Source organism: Aethalodelphis obliquidens, unplaced genomic scaffold (assembly GCF_003676395.1).
Source record: "Aethalodelphis obliquidens isolate GAN/ISIS:26980383/991018 unplaced genomic scaffold, ASM367639v1 scaffold35, whole genome shotgun sequence".
Classification (NCBI taxonomy): Eukaryota; Metazoa; Chordata; class Mammalia; order Artiodactyla; family Delphinidae; genus Aethalodelphis; species Aethalodelphis obliquidens.
Window position 1 is genome coordinate 13,753,362 of NW_020837979.1, and position 17,389 is coordinate 13,770,750.

Sequence of the window (17,389 nt, forward strand, 5' to 3'; positions counted from 1 at the left end):
CCTGGATCTTCTGACTTGTGGTCCAAGTCTTTCTCTCTGACAGATTTCAGTCGTGATTTTTGCTGGTTGGCTAAGTGTTGGGGGTGAACTTCACGGAGAGCAGGTGTTTTGTTCATTTTGTCCACTGTTCTTCAAATGCCTAGAACCCATGGTAGGTACTGAATACACATTTGTTGAATTAATTAATTCATGAGTTAGTGAATGCCAGCCTGAAGTCAAGTTTTGTTGGTTGCAGTGGGGAAGCCAAGCATTTGAGAATTCAATAACAGTGTATAAAAGAGATATCAAACTATCCCTCAGTTCTAGAGACAGGAGGTAGAAAGAGAGCACTTTCTCTCCTGAACCAGATCATAGGATGTCTGTAGGGTCTCTCAGAGCTGAAGTCCATGACACTCCACTCTCCCTGAGCAGGTGAAAAGAAGCGTTAGCTGGCGGTCAGCTTCTACCACACCAGGAGTGGGGTTCTTGGAAAGGTATTATCCCTCCCAACTGTCAGGACTGGGGCTGGAGCTCATTGCCTTCCAAGAATGTGACTGATGGCAAATTCAAGTTCAAAAGAAGATTGGATTTCAAGGCAACTGGAAGCTATTCTGTCAAAGCCAAGTTTTACAGGGAGAGTTTCTTCCTGTCTCCTCTCCTCTCCTCCCCTCACCCCCAGGGCTTGTGGAGACCTGAAAAAGAACACACAGTGCTCAACTGTTTCCCTAATTGAGAAAAGGAGAGACAGAAAACCAGGCTCTGGACTCATTCACGAGCCCAGGGAGGATCCAAGAAATGCATCTCCCTGGGTGCCTTGGTTACTTGCATTGAGTCCAACATGGTGACCAGTGGATGCCTAGGCTGGGCCTGAGCACTGTGTCCAGCACTCAGCATCCTCTCTCAGGAAAAGAGACCTTTACCACACTGTTGACTGTAATGGAAAAAGAAGGGGCCACTAAGAACAAATTGAAATCTTACGTGCGTGCAGAACTTTTCCAGTTTACTATCCCAACCATACCGCGAAGCAATTACACAGGTGCCACCAACATTTTGCAGATGAGACATCTGGGACCAAAAGAGGTGAAAGGTCATGGTCACACTGCCAGCCGACGGTAGTGCAGGCTTGAAGCACGCCCTTGATGGAAGACAGCCACCAATGCCTGAGTACCTCTTCCGTACCTGGGACACGTCTAAGCACTTTCATGTATTAGGCATGTCATGTTCACAGCAACACTATGAAGTAGATGCTACTTTTATTTCCATTTCATAGAGGAGGAAACAGAAGCTCAGAAACATGAAGCAAATTGCCGTTAATAGTGGAGCCAGAATCCGTTTTTTTTGTTTTTTGTTTTTTTTTTTGCGGTACGTGGGCCTCTCACCGCTGCGGCCTCTCCCGTTGCGGAGCACAGGCTCCGGACGCGCAGGCTCAGCGGCCATGGCTCACGGGCCCAGCCGCTCTGCGGCATGTGGGATCCTCCCAGACCGGGGCACAAACCCGTGTCCCCTGCATCACTGTGCCACCAGGGAAGCCCGCTGCCTTACCCAACTTTGACCAATTGATTTAACATCACCAGTAATGGGACAAAGCAACATCAGGTGCCTCCTGAGAAAATGCACCAAGACAGACGAGCACCACTGCTGTGATATTCCTGCCGAAATTTGTAACTTAATCATGAAGAAACGGACAAATCTCCACTGAGGGACATTCTACAAAACGGTTAGCCTGTACTTTTCAAAAAATGCCGAAGTCATGAAACATAAAGGAACTCTTTCAGATAAGAGGAGGCTAAAAAGATATGACAGCTGAATGCCACATGTGATCCTGTTTTTGCTCTGAGGCCATTATTGGGACTGCTAAAGAAATTTGTCTGAGGTCTTTAAATTAGAGAACAGTATTAAAGTAACAGTAATTTCCTGATTTTTATCATAATACTGCAGTTGTGTCTGGGAATGTCCTTGTTTTTAGGAAATACTAAAATATTTAGGGGTGAAAGTCATTGTGTCCTCAACTTACTTTCAAGTGGTTAAAAAAGTAGTATCGGCTTCCCTGGCGGCACAGTGGTTGAGAGTCCGCCTGCCGATGCAGGGGACACGGGTTCGTGCCCCGGTCCGGGAGGATCCCACATGCCGCGGAGCGGCTGGGCCCGTGAGCCATGGCCGCTGAGCCTGCGCGTCCGGAGCCTGTGCTCCGCAGCGGGAGAGGCCACAACAGTGAGAGGCCCGTGTACCTCAAGAAAAAAAAAAAGTGGTGTGTGCATCATATAATAGAATCACCAAGCAAATGTGGTAGAATGGTAACAAGTGGGTAGTCTGGGTGAGGGGAATTCTTTGTAGTTTTCTTGCAGTCTCTCTGTAAGTTTGAGATTATTTCCAAAAATAAAGTTTTTAAAACCCAGAAGCCTCCAGATCATGGTGCCGCGGCCAGTGTAGGATCAGAGGCCAGCGCTCTCAGTGGCTGCCTTTCCAGGGTTGCTGCTGAATCATTTGCAGCAACACTGAGCTCTCTTCAGAACTGGTTTTGTAGAATACAGGATAGAGATCACTCAGTGTGGTTTCACCTGACAGGAAGGTTCTTTCTCCAACTCCCTGTTGATGTCGCCACCACTGTTGTCCCAGAAGGCGTCGCTCCTGCTGCATCCCCGGGTATCTGGTCAACCAACTCCAATGCACATATTTGCCTGGTTGAGAATAGACCTCCAGCTGTCCTGCGAAAGAGGCTTCCCAGGCAGAGTGTAACTTCATTAGCACCCAACCTGCTTCTTACATGTTAGCAGACATCCTCAGAGAGGTGACTTGGCCACCGTGAAACAGGCAACAGCTAAACAGTTAAGTATTTTCTCCCTCTTTTCTTGAAAAACAAAACAGATCCAGTCTCTCTTTTATTTTTATTGGATTTTTCCTCAGCTTTATTGAGATATAATTGACATATAACATTGTATGAATTTAAGTTGTACAACATGTTGACTTGATACACTTGTATGTTGCCAAATGATGACCACCGTAGCCTTGGCTAAAACATCCATTACTGCACATGGTTATCTTTTTTTGTGTGTGTGTGGTGAGAACATTTAAGATCTATTCTCTTAGCAACTTTCAAGTATGCAAATACAGTATTATTAACTGTAATCACCATGCTGTGCATTAGATCCCCAGAACTTATTCTTATAATTGGGCACTGACACCTCCCCATTTCTCCCACCCACCCCCCCGGCCCCTGTTAACTACCGCTCTACTCTCTGTTTCTACGAGTTATGCTTTTTTAGATTCCACATATAAGTGTTGTTCCAGTTGCTCTTTTATTTCCTTGGTGGTGAGTGGGACAATCATTTATCTCCCTTCCTCACCCTTCCTCACCATATACACGCAGTGATTCTTGTTTGAAAAAGGATTCCTGTCCCTGTTCTCTGTATGCCAGGTGTGCCCTGGAGACTGTACGAATAACCAATGATTGTGATATCTGGATGCATAGAAGGATCTGGTCTTCACATCTGCCTCCTGTTAGGATCTTGCTGAGTTTGGGTTAGCTTTTCTGTGGGGATCTGGGTCCAGGCTGCTGACCAGTGCATTCATTTATTCATTGGTTTATTCGTTCAAGTATTTAAGTGCCTTTTACATGGTAGGCACTGTTTTAGGTTCTGAGGTTACAGCAGTGAACAACACTGACAGTCTAGGAATCTTATGTTTTAGGGGGGAGAGCAGAGAGTAGGCAAATACGTACGGGTCGTAATGAGTGTATGAGGTAAAGTAAAGCAGGAAAGTGAATCACAGGGCTTAGGGTGAGAATGCAGTGCTACAGAGGGTGATCAAGGAGGCGACTTTATTTATTTTGCGGTACGCGGGCCTCTCGCTGTTGTGGCCTCTCCCGTCGCGGAGCACAGGCTCCGGACGCGCAGGCTCAGCGGCCATGGCTCACGGGCCCAGCTGCTCCGTGGCATGAGGGATCCTCCCGGACCGGGGCACGAACCCGCGTCCCCTGGATCGGCAGGCGGAGTCTCAACCACTGCGCCACCAGGGAAGCCCAAGGAGGCGACTTTTGAATAAAAACCAGGATAAAAATGGTGCGGGAGGGAGCCTTCTGGAAGAGGGGCAGAAGGAACCACCAGTGAAGACCCTGAAGTGGAAGTGGGGATGGCCTCCCCACCCCTTGAGGAAGAGCAGGAGGCCTGCTAGGCTGAAGCAGAGAGAAGAGGCGAGTGAGGAGAGTGCGGGGACGGGGAGAGGGCTCCAGATTTGGCACTGCAACAGTCGATGTCCTGTTAATATCTTTTGTCACTTCAGTAAAACCTTGGAGAAATACCATCTGCAGTTGCCGGGCATGTTCTCATTTTGGAAAATGTTTACGTACTGTGAGGGCTCAGTTAATTGCCTTGAACAATTTTAAACATATAAAAAGCAGGCGATTGAATGATAGTCATCATGTATTCTCTGCATTGGAGCTATACCAGTTGATTAGAAGTAGATTAAAAAGCATACCTCAGAATCATCTTGCAGTTGCTTGCCTCTTGGTAGGTGGTAAATTAGTAGAGTGTAGACTACATATTCGCAGAGCAACACTTTTATTTGCTTTCTCAGAAGACAGGTCCTCATAATTTTGTGCAGTTTGCAGGAGGATCTGAAAATCTTTAGGCTGAAATCTGTTGTTAATCGCAGCTGTGAGAAGCTTGCTGGAGAGCAAGGGTTCCTAAAGGGCCATACCCACAGAACTCGGGGGAACTTGCTTAAAATGCACATCTGGTGTCCTCACCTGGTCCTGCCAGGTGGGAAATTCTGGGGATGTTACAGCAGCAAGTGGTTCTTGTGCATGGTCAGGTTGGAGAACCGCAGGCTGAGACGGGTGGAGGCATTGATCAATCAAATTGAACAAATATTAGAAGCTTTGGAGAGATGTCTGAGCGTGGTCTCAGCATCAGTGCTCTCAGCAGCACTTTTGTTGTGGTTTTGACCTCATGGGTGAAATCTCACATTCCTAAAATAGAAATGAGACACTGCCTACCCAACAGAAATAGCAAGGTCCCATATAGCAGAGGTTTGCACCCTTTGCTGGTGGGCATGGACTGAGATGGTTAAGGTGATCTGCTTGAGTTGCATGGATCCAGGAGTGAAAGCGGTCCTTCCTCCCCCATGCACACCTGTGAACCCGCCTCAGCAGGCTGGTGTGTGAATGCAGGGCTGTGCCTGCCAGTTGGTTCCTGTTCCATTGTACATATGAGAACACGACCACGTATCTTGCTGAATCAGGATTTTGTGAGCTTAGGCAACCCAAACCAAATCTAGAAAAAGATTGGATACCGAAGGTCAAGTGACATCAATTTTTAGCCCACAGTCTTTGATTTTCAGTTTTTGCATTGTTTAATTACCTGCAATCCTTTAAAAAATACAGCAGTATTGAGATTTTAATATATATAGTGACTTTATCCCAATGGGTAAAGTCAGGGGCGATTTTGTCCTCCAGGGGTTGTTTGGCAAGGTCAGAAGACATTTTTGGTTGTCACAACTAGGAGAGAGGGCAAGGACCAGAGATGCTAGCAGCATCTAGTGGGTGGAGGCCAGGGATGCTGTGAAACATCCCACAGTGCACAAGACAGCCTCCCTGCCTCCTACAACGAGGAATTACCCAGCCCCAAATGTCAGTAGTGCCGAGGCAGAGGAACCCTGCAAGCGATCAACTCCATGCCTCTTATCTGTGTTATATGTTAAGATTCTAAGCGAGTGTTCCTGTTTGAAACACAAAAAGAGTTCCACGGCTGAAACTGGTTTGAAATTAGCCACCTAGATTATATGAGGATGCCTGTCAGCTTGGTTGGACAGGGAGCACAGGTCACCAAGACCCTGTGAGCCCCAGGTAAGGCCCTGGCTGGTGTGCTTTTGAACTTTTCCAACGAGGCCATCTTCCCCCCGCCACTTCTCCTTCCTGTTGACTGGGGGCAGAAGAAAGTTTAGTTTAGAACTTCACTCTGACCCACTGCTTCCCAGCTTCTGGGCCCTAGCCCCGTGGCTTTTGTGATAGTACCTGTGGGTGGGCTTTGGGGAGGCCACCGTGCCTGTGTCTGCGCTGGATGTCAGGCACCACACTTGTGAACAGCCTGCTTTCCTGAAGCCCTCCCCACGCCGTTGGAGTTACGTTCCTGTTGTCATTTCCCTGGACCTCGGGTTTCTAGAAAGCGGGGACTGAATCCATTTCATCTTGGCATTCCCACAGAGCATGTTGGAGGAACTGATGAAATTAGAAGTCACCCTTTTTTCTGTGTACGGTGGGGACACCCATATTACTTTTTTAGGTTAAAGCGATCCAAAATGCATTTTGTTTTAGGAACTGTTGTGCTCCTTTCTTAAATAGTTGAATTTCCGGAGCGTTATGGAACTCAGGCTTGGAACTGTCACAGCAGAGTCACAGATTTTACTTAAGGTTTCCTTTTCTGATTTCCAGCAACACCTCCTGTGCTTCTTCCTCACCTCTCCAACCCCTAGAAGGCTCTGCCTTTTGTTCTTCCCCTTGGAGATCTAATCTCTTTAGAACAGCCTTAATTGATCCTTTATCTAAACAGCCCCAGGCCCTTATCTCAGCTGTGGCTGGCCCTACTGCTGATTTAGAGATTCCCTCTCTCCTCCTTCATTACTGGCAGAATCCTAATTTTGTGTGGAAGCAGCCTGCCCAATTTGTGAAAAGCTCCTGGCCAACTTTGCGGCTGGGGGTAGTCACGTGATGCAGTTCTGGCTAACAAGATAGAATTGGAAGCCCGTCAGGGATTTCCGGGGAAGTTTTTCCTTTCCTGATGGGGGTGCCTCCCCTTCCTCTCTGGCTCATCCCTCTTCTCCTTCCTGCTTGGAGTTTGGAGCAGAGGCTGGTGGGAGCCAGGGACAGGGACAGCTTTGCAGAGCCACTGCATCTGTTCTGTAAGAAAAACACACTCCTGGGGAATTCCCTGGCAGTCTAGTGGTTAGGACTTCAAACATCCACTGCAGGGGGTACGGGTTTGATCCCTGGTTGGGGAACTAAGATCCCGCATGCCTCGTGGCATGGCCAAAAAAAAGAAAAAAAAAAAAAGACACCCGCAGTTGGCTGAAAGCCTCGGCTGGTGCCCAGGTTTCTGTTACGTGCGACCAAGTGCACCCCTGACTGATACTCCAGCTTAGATCCCTCCCCAGGGCTCCAAGCTGGCATTTATCAGCCTAATGGCCCACTGGCACTGGGGACTCCGCAAGGGCACACGTCCTCCTTGTGACCTCCCTGACACTTGAGTTCTCCTCCCGCCTGCCTGCTTGCCACATCTGACCTGCCTCAAGCCCTGTCTCTTCTGCAGCTGGAAGCCCTTCCTGCCCGCCTGGCCACAGCATGGGGGCTGGGGCACAGGGTCTGCTGCTGAGACCAGTCCAGTCTCTGGCTCTCCCCCTCCACCCCGTCCCTGCTGCCTCCCCGGCGACTCTCTTCCACATCTCATGACCCCCCTGAATAAAATCTTCAGGGGCTTCTCATGATCGTCCGTGACCTTCTGCCATCACCCATATGTTGACCCTGCTGACCTAATGACCTGTCTTAGGTCAGGTTCCCTAGAAGCAGAGCCTGGAACAGGAATTGTGGTCTCAGCTGCTCCCCCAGGGAGCTCTGGAGCTTGAATTGCTCTCCAGGGTAATCCCAGGCCTTTTGTCCCCCTGTCAGTCAATCGTTGGCTGGGGACAGAGGACAGATCCTCAGAAAAGGGGGCAGCGGTGTGCTGTCAGCAGTCAACACTCACAGCTGAGATGTGGCACCAGCCCTGGGGCGTCCAACGAGACCACAGTATTGCCCTTAACTCCTGCCTGCACCCACACCCCAGGCCATACTTTCGCAGCTGTACCTAGTCACTCGCTCTGCAGACTCCCCAGGCCTCTGCTTTGCTCATTCCTTCTGCCCACGGGGTGGGTCTCCCCTCCTCACCCAGCCCCCTCTGCTCCTGCTGTAGCTGGGTGTGTTATCCTTGGCACTGGGAGGTGTTTAATCTCTGCGCATTCCAAAGCCGTCTCCCCCTGAGGCAGGCTTTCTGTCTTGTCTCCTGTCCTCCTTTATCAAGTACAGTTCTTCATCTAAAACATAAAATCCAAGCATGATTTCAGTGACTGTCTTCTCCACTTTCCCGTGGATGGCGTGTGACTTGTACCAGTCGAGGTTCACAGGAGAGAAGTTAATCAGTCTCGGACCTGCCAAGAAAGGCTGGCTGGAGGGAGGGGCATTCTGGGGAGTCCAGGCCGCATTTCCAGCTGCGTCCTGGGCGTCTTTGTCGAGTTATTTATCATCTCAAGTTCTTCACATCATCATCACTAAACCACAAAAATTGACTTCCAGTCCTATTGCTTTCCATAACCGGGACCCAGGTTGATCTTTGCCTGCTTCTTTTTGGCGCTAGTCTTCATCATTTCTTTTTTTTTTTTTTGCGGTACGTGGGCCTCTCACTGTTGTGGCCTCTCCCATCGCGGAGCACAGGCTCCGGACGCGCAGGCTCAGCGGCCATGGCTCACGGGCCCAGCCGCTCCGCGGCATGTGGGATCCTCCCGGACAGGGACATGAACCCACGTCCCCTGCATCGGCAGGCGGACTCTCAACCACTGCGCCACCAGGGAAGCCCCTTCATCATTTCGTTTTTTTTTTTAACATCTTTATTGGGGTATAATTGCTTTACAATGGTGTGTTAGTTTCTGCTTTATAACAAAGTGAATCAGTCATACATAAACATATCATCATTTCTTGATCGATCTCTGTCCTCGTCCCATCCTCTTCCTCACCAGGATGGGCCTCAGGCTCCCTTTCCACCCGAGCGTCCAGTGTCGTGCCCCGCTGTCCCCGGACAGCCTAGGGTGAGGCTTCCTTCTCTCTTGCTGTGAAGTCCTTCTCAAGACACCTTCCACCTTGAAGGGCATATGCTCTTCCGGCTGCCGTGTTAATATCTAAGCTCTACCTGCTCATCTTCCCAGATTGTCCTCTCCAGCTGTGTCGGTTTATTTACTGCTTTGTCAGTTTCAGGTTTTTGTTAATAATCTGTGCTTTGGCGTGCCTTTATTATTAAAAAAAATAAAGAACCAAAAAACCCTTCACATACAGGCATACCCACCTAATTCCAATATCTACCGTGCCTAAGCACCCCCAGGTGGAAGGGCGTGGACCTGGACATGGATAGATGTTGGCTGAAAATTTCAGCTCCCTACTTGTCTGTGTGTGACCTTCGGCAGGTTAAATGCAGATAGCAATTCAAAAAAGTAGGTGTTTGGGTTTTTTAAATATTGATTGATTGATGTGGCAGCATCGGGTCTTAGTTGCGGCACGTGGGATCTTTGTTGTGGTATGCGGGCTTCTCTAGTTGTGGTGTGAGGGCTCCAGAGCGGGTGGGTTCAGTAGTTGCGGCGTGCAGGCTTAGTTGCCCCGTGGCATGTGGGATCTTAGTTCCCTGACCAGGGATCGAACCTGCGTCCCCTGCATTGGAAGGTGGATTCTTAACCACTGGACCACCAGGGAAGTCCCCAAAGAAGGTGTTTTTCGGATTTAATGATATCGTGTGTAGGCTTATTCCTCCCAATAAATATTAATGTCCTACCCTCTCTTGCACCAGTAATTGGCTCTACAGTTAATCTGACAGTTTGTCATGTACTGCTTTGCAGCATCTGTTGTATTCTTATCTTGGATGGTTAAGTCTTAATTTGAAAATGTTAGTGCCAGTTCTACAAGTGGACTGAAGGCCTGGACCTTGCCTTAGTATTTCTTCATCAGGGCCTTAATAAGAATGATTTCTTCATCAGGTATACAGGCACTTGAGAAGCATCTGTGACAGTTTTACCTGTGAGTAGAAATATATAATTTTGAAAGCCAGGCCTTTTCTGCGTAGAAAGGGTTAGTGGAGGCTCTTACTCTGGCAGTCTGAATGAAAGGAGGGACACATTTATGAGCCTTGGGACCCTAGCACTTAGAAGGAGGTGGTAGGGGACGAGCTGCCCGTGAAGGAAATGGAGAAGCAGAGCCAGGAGAGTGCCACGGAACAGATGGTGATGGCTTGCCAACACACGTCCTGGGAGGAATGCCTGAAACCAGCATCACCTCTGAAACCTCATAAGAAGCTTGAGTATTTATTCAGTAAATACGTATTAGTTGCCTATTGTGTGCCCCTTACCATCGTAGGCACTGGGAACTCAGTGGTGAGCAAAACAAAGACCCCTGCTTTCATGGAGTCTACATTCCGGTGGGGAAGACGAGAGATAAATGTATATTAAAAAGACAGAAATGATGTGTAACACGTCTCATGATGATAAGCGTTTTAATTGAACTTTTCATTGCAACCCGTCCTCCACCAAACAGCACATTAAAGACAAAAGAAATGAATGGACACAGTGCAGATGGTGCAGAGATGATCATGACTAGAAATACGTAAACCCCAGGTTCTCCAAGGGAGCATCTTAAGGCCACCCAGCCGTACGTCAACAGCACGTGTGTGAAGATGACTCTGCTTGGCCCTCCTTTTGTCGTGTTGAATCTATATGGTCCCTTCTAAATTGGAAGAAGACATTCCAACCCAAGTAGGAGGATTCACTGACTTCACGGGAAATCAAATTCTCCTACCTTGAGTAGGTGCACCCTAGAACACGATTATAGGTATATAGACATAATTTTTTACAGACCTGCTTTTTTCTTGCAGTATCTTTCTGTGCCAATAAATGTATGAACCGAATACCTTGAGTGCTTCTCAGACTTTAACGTTCATATGAATCCTGTGATTCAGCAGATGGAGGGGGCAGTGCTGAGACTTTGCAAGTCTAACCTGCTCCCAGCTGATGCTGAGGCTGTGGCCACAGATTGCACTTCTGTAGCAAAGGCTTTAACAACTGCAGAGTATTCTAAGTGGTTTGCACCATAATTTACCAACAAATTCCCCTGCTGCTCGACATGTTAGATGTTTCAGTAGAGTTTACACTTTACTCTTTGCTCTTAGAATTGCTGTTAACATTCAGTTTTAGTTTTAATCTTAAATATCATTGGGAAAGTACACTTGTGGGGAGGGGGAGTTTATCTTGTTTGATAACAGGCCATAGGCGAGTCATGCACATTCCATTCAATGTGGGATGTTTCTTAAGGGCCTGCTGTGTGCCAAGCCCTATCCTAGGTGTTAGGGTTACAAAGATGAGCAGAGCCCCGGCCCTGCAGCTCAGTCCTCCAGGTGCTTGCAGAAAGGTAGAGGAGACCCCAAACGTACACAGAACATTTCAGTTCATAAACAGAGATGGGGAAGTGCCCAGGGACAGTTATGGTGTTGAAAATGATCTTCACAGAGAAGGAGAAGGGTTTAAGGATGAAAGGAGACACTTCACCAGGCAGATCGTTGGTGGGGGGGATTCCCACCAGGATTCCAGACGGAGCGTGCATCTGTACAAAGGCACGGAGGCAACAGTGTGGCACATCCAGCCTTCTAACAGTACTTCTTTGTGGCTAGAGTGTAACAGACAAGTTTGTCACCTGACGTCACAGCACCTGAGATGAGCTGGGAGCCAGTAAGCAGGTACACGGAAAGATGGCTTTGAAGGGACAAAACTGAGACAGGGGAGTCTGGGTAAGTGACCTCCACTAAGAGAATGCCCGTGGGCCCGGGAAGTTCAAGAAGGTATGATTGAGAGGCCCTGGGGATTGATTGAGCCTGGAGATGCCAGGGAGAAGTCTGGGGTCAACCTGCAGGTTTGGACTTGGATGACTGAGTAGATGGTACAGCTACCAAATGATGTGTGAAAAGATTCTGCTTTGTGATTTTGTTTGAGGAGAGGATAGCAGGCAGGTCGTTAGCTGGACAGGTCCGAGCTGGGTGAGAGGCCTGCAGAGGGTGATGGATTTGGGGTCTGATCCCTTGAGGAGGTGAGTAAAAGGCAAGCGGTGAACCTTGTCGTGAATATACGTGAGCGAGGAGGAAATGGTGCTGAGGGTGGGAACCGGGACCCTGGGGTCCTGCACCGTGTGTAGGGGAGTTTACCATTGCAGAGGTCGGGAGGGAAGCGTGGTTCTAAGGCACCCGGCGTGGTGCGCAGACCGAGTGAAGGAGCGGCTGGGCCGTCAGGGTGGGGAGGAGAGGCCGGTGAAGGAAGCTGGGCGTTTAGAAAGGGGTTGGGGAGAGAGAGACTGACCGGGACCTGACTGGGTGAGCGCAGGAGGGGCTTCGGGAGGACGCTGCCTCTCCAGAGATCCCCAGGAAGGGACATGGATAGGATTGAAGACAGGCCCCTGATGGGCTGGAGCGGAAACCTGTGGCCAGAAATGAGAGTGCCTAAAGGATGCAGATGTCTTAAAGCCCTGTCAGATAGTTGTATAAAATGCCTGTCACTTCCCACTCTGTGTAACAGTAGCAACAGCCAGCACTGAGGTAGTGCTTCTTATGTGCAACCACCATTCCCACATGAATCCTGGGAGGCAGGTAATATTGGACCCATTTTCCAGATGGGGAAACTGAGCTACAAGAGTTAGAGTCAGTTGCCCCAGACTTCTCAGGTGGCAGGTGGAGGAGCTGAGCCTAGGGGTCTCTCCTGAGATCCCCTCCAGTGTGATAGGAAAAACAAAACAAAAACACGACTGTCTTTTTCTTTTCTTTTGTATCTCTCTCTCTTTTTTTTTTTTTTTTGAGCGTTTGAATGATGCGTGAGTGTGTTGTGTGGCAGTAGTGGTGAGAAGAGGAAGGAGTCCAGGACTGTAGACCCTCCTCTCACCTCCAGAACCTCTTCCTGTTTGGTTCCAGTAGCAGAAGAGAGTCATCTGATGTCCCAGTCCGTATCCAGCAGGAAACCAGAAACCATGGAGATATGAAAGGCTGCCCCCTCCCTTTGCCTTCCAGTTTTCCACCCAGACAGCACACAATCGCAGTTCCTCAGGAAGCTGGGTGGCACAAGAGAGAGTCTGGGAGTGCAGTTTGCAGGCTTGCGGCCTGAGTGGCAGAGCAGATGAGAAAGAGGGGGCAGAGTAGAGCCCAGAGCCCACAGCGCCATCCAGCGCGCCAGCCGTGGGCAAGGGTGGGATCCCGGTTCCAATACCACCGTCTGCTTTGTTCTCGGGAGGTCCACGCGGGTGTGAAGTGTCATTCTGGTCATAAAAACACGGGCATCATAGAATCTTCCTTTTTATAGATGGCCTGGTCATAGGCAGCCCCCTAGGACCCACCACTTGGCTGACTGTGCATCTAAGTAACCACGAAGCTGTGGTGATCGAAAACCTTCCAGGGTCTCAGTTGATCTCGCTTCTCCTTTAAGAATTCAGTAGATTCTTCAGCAGAGGTTTGCTAGTGAGGCCCTTGGCTCAGTTTTTTGAAAGTACTCAAATGGAGTGATGCAAATCTATGAAAATTCTTGTACTCTAGTGTTACACAGTTAAAATTGCAGTTGAGGGAGAGTGTTTACAGTAGCAAGAAATCAAATACGTGGATGTCAATTTGATAAAAGATTTTTTTTTCAAAGAAAATGGCACAGCACTAATGGGGGAAATGAAGTGAATAATGAGGTATAACTTCCTCCTGCCTTCAAGACTAAGTATAGTAAAGACATTATTTCTTGAATTAATATGTAAATATCATAACACAATCGGTGCCTGTATTAGCTGGGATTTAATTAACAGTTGCTTCAACAAGATGGAGGGTTATTTCTCTGTCATGTAAGAGTCCAGAGGCAGGCAGTCTAAGGTGGATTGGCAGCTCTGTCCTTAGGGTGGTCCAGGGACCCGGGCCCCTTCTCTCTTGTTGCTCCTCCATCCCTTGGGTGACATGCTGCATGGTCCAAACTGGCTCATCAAGTGTCAGTATTTCAGCCAGCAGGAAGGGGGATAAAGGAGAAAAGGGCGTATGCCAAGGAAAGCACCCTGAAAGTTCTCCGGGTCACTTTTGCTTGTATCCCATTGACTAGAACTTAGTCACAAGGCTGTACTTAGCTCCAAGGGTGGCTGAGAAATGTAGTCTTTTTTCTGGGAGGCCATGTGCCCAGCTAAAAATCCAGAGGAGAGAGGAAGGGGGAAACTGATATGAGGGGAGATGTTTTGATTTCTACTACAATACCCCTTGTAATATTGCTTAAAAATTGAAAATTTGAGAATAAAATTAATTCAAAAGAATAAGTAGGCAGGCATACAAGAGAACATATGTATTTTTTAAAGAAAACCTCTTTTAAAGTTGCCATTAAAATTTTTTTAAACTGCTATGTTTTCTTTTTCTTTTTTTCTTAGTGTAACCCTTTTCCTGTCTTTTAATATACCACTTTCTTTTTAAACTTTTATTATCGAATATTTCAAAAAGTTTTGAGAATTGTATAGTAAGCCCCATGTACCCATTGCCCAGATTCTACAGCAGTTTAAAGCTCAACTTGTGTCAGCTATTCCCACAAACACTTATCCCCTTCCTGGTTTTTTTTGAAGCAGATTTCATTTCTCCCGTTTCATCTGTAAATAGTTCCGTAAGTATCTCTAATAGTTAAAGACTCAACAAAAATTAGACTTTTACTTTTGGGATAGTTGTAGAGTCACACACAGTTGTAAGAAATAACACAGATTACTCCTTTCCCCCCAATGGTAGCATCTTGCAAAACCGTAGAATAGCACAACTGGGATAGTGACAGGGGTACAGTCAAGATACAGAATATTTCCATCACCAAAAGGACCCCTCCTGTTGCCCTTCCATAGCCACTGCACCACCCCCTCCCTAACCCCTGACACCTAATCTGTTTACATTTCTGTAACTTTGTCATTTCAAGAATATTATATAAATGGAATCCTGCAACGTGTAACCTTTTAGTATTGGCTCAGCATAATTGCCTCGAGATTCATCCAGTGGCGTGTATCAATCGGTCACTCATTTCTTTGGCTGAGTAGTATTTCACGGTATGGCTATACCGCATCAAAGCTCTTTAGGAGGGCTTCCCTGGTGGCGCAGTGGTTGAGAGTCCGCCTGCCGATGCAGGGGACACGGGTTCGTGCCCCGGTCCGGGAAGATCCCACATGCCGTGGAGCGGCTGGGCCCGTGAGCCATGGCCGCTGAGCCTGCGCGTCCGGAGCCTGTGCTCTGCAACGGGAGAGGTCACAACAGTGAGAGGCCCGCGTACTGCAAAAAAAAAAAAAAGCTCTTTAGGAAATTCCCTGGCGGTCCAGTGGTTAGGACTCAGCGCTTTCATTGCCAAGGGCCCAGGTTCAGTCCCTGGTCGGGGAACTAAGATCCCACAAGCTGCGCAGAGAGGCCAAGAAAAAAAAAAAAAAAAGCTCTTTAAAAGCATAATCTGCTGAACTCACTTTCCTCTTTCCCTTCTCCTGCCCTCTCCTCTCTTCACAGCAATGCCAAGCCAGTATAACCGTGTGAAGCTGCAAAGCGATTGCTCGCGGCCCTCCCTGCAATGGTACACCCGTGCTCAGAACAAGATGAGAAGACCCAGCTTGTTGTTAAAAGACATCCTCAAGTAAGCACGAGCCCTCAGGTCGCAAGACACCTCTGATTTGGGTCAACTGGATAGAACTGGGGGAAAAATTCAGTGAGAACCCTGAAGATGGCTCTCATCCGCTGTCACCCTTGTTCAGGATCATTTAAAGGCACATCTTGGTTTCCCTGGTGGCGCAGTGGTTGAGAGTCCGCCTGCCGATGCAGGGGACACGGGTTCGTGCCCCGGTCCGGGAAGATCCCACGTGCCACGGAGCAGCTGGGCCCGTGAGCCATGGCCGCTGAGCCTGCGCGTCCGGAGCCTGTGCTCCGCAACGGGAGAGGCCACAACACTGAGAGGCCCGCGTACCGCAAAAAAAAAAGAAAGAAAGAAAGAAATAAGGCACATCTGAGTCAAGGCTCAGAGCCCAGGTGCTGTGGCTCCTGCATCAGGCTGTGCGTGGTGGCAGCACAGCACCAGCCCGGGAGTCTCCAGGCTCCGCAGCTTCTAGTGCACAGCCCTTCCAGCCGCTGCCTAGTGCAAGAGGGCTATCCCCTTTGCCTTTGCCATTTCCGGTGAATCTAAAATACGGTTAATTAAAGTCCCCTACAGGCATTTGAATAACATTGAACATCAAACACTAAAAAGGATGAGAGGGGTACCAGCCAGGTCACCCGTACATCCTAGTAAGAGATAGAATTGTTTTTTTGTTTTTTAAATATTTTATTATATTTATTTATTTAATTTTGGCCACTCGGCAAGGCTTGTGGGATCTCAGTTCCCCGACCGAGGACTGAACCCAGGCCACTGCAGTGAAAGCACCCAATCCCAACCACTAGACCACCAGGGAACTCCCGAGATAGAATTGTTAAAGGAGGAACTTGTCAGTTTTACTTGGTACCAGCCAAACTAGGTGGTAAACTACCCTTTCTTTCATGCCGACAGGTAGAAATCCAACCCTGAAATCTAGCCTCCCATCTCATGTTACTAATTCGGGAGGTGTAGAAGAAGAAAGGTGGGAAAGGAAATGTATGTTAATAAACACTCAGATCATTTTCCATCTCCTTTTGTCATCAGCCAGTAATTATCGAGGCCCCCATACGCCTGGCACCATGCTGGGTGCTGGCCGCATGGGAGATAGACCTGGGCCCCGTGCTGCTTACTGTGTGGCCGAGACAGACTTGCAACCAGGAATTACAGAACAACGGAATCAGGGCGCTGTAGATTCTGGGCCTGCTTTTAACTTTTTCTTCCTTCCTTTTTTTTTTTCTTTTCTGGCCACACCGCACAGCTTGTGGGATCATAGTTCCCCGACCAGGGATTGAACCCGTGCTCCCTGCATCTAAAGCTCAGAGTTCTAACCACTGGACCGCCAGGGAATTCCCCCTTTTTTTTCTTTTATAATCAAAGTAAGGGAATTATTAATGCACTGAATATAATACCTTTTCTGGGACTGGAGAAAAGAATAGGTCATACTGCATTCACAAGATTCAAAAAGATGTTAAAGTTACTCAGTAAAACATCTTCCCATCCCTGCTCCCCACATTTCCTCTTTCCACTTAAAGATGACCAATATTAGCAGTCTTGTGTATGTAAGAAATACTGTGTGTGTGTATTCCCCTCCCCCGACCGTCTCTTTTTTATGCAAATAGTTGCATCCCATTCACTTAGCGTTGTATTTGATCCCAGAGAAGAATTAAGATGCTTGTCCAAGTTTTCATGGTAGAGTCTATCGAAATGAGAATGAAGAAGTCTTGAAAACACTTCCTAGCAATACTTTTTTGCAACATAATCCTCAAATATTAAGAACTATTTAGCATCTATGGTATACTATGCTAAATGCTATATATATATATTTTTTTTAATTTTAAAAAATTTATTTATTTATTTATTTGGTCACACCGGGTCTTCTCTGCGGCAGGTGGGCTCCTTAGTTGTGGCTCACCGGCTCCTTAGTTGTGGCACGTGGGCTCCTTAGTTGTAGAGTGAACTCTTAATGCGGCATGCATGTGAGATCTAGTTCCCTCACCAG

The 17,389-nt window shown here is 48.0% G+C and overlaps 1 protein-coding gene across 5 annotated transcripts in view; it reads left to right on the plus strand.

The window, feature by feature from the left end:
• The window catches only part of ST3GAL5 (ST3 beta-galactoside alpha-2,3-sialyltransferase 5), a 50,178-nt gene that overhangs the window by 10,520 nt on the left and 22,269 nt on the right, over positions 1–17,389 (plus strand). For 3 of the 5 annotated variants that reach the window (XM_027129160.1, XM_027129156.1, XM_027129157.1), the window contains exon 2: positions 15,276–15,399. In XM_027129160.1, coding sequence (XP_026984961.1) covers positions 15,276–15,399 — 124 coding nt within the window. Of the gene's footprint in view, positions 1–10,297; positions 10,592–10,620; positions 11,544–15,275; positions 15,400–17,389 lie in introns of those variants that run through there. The other 2 variants (XM_027129158.1, XM_027129159.1) reach the window with 2 other exon arrangements.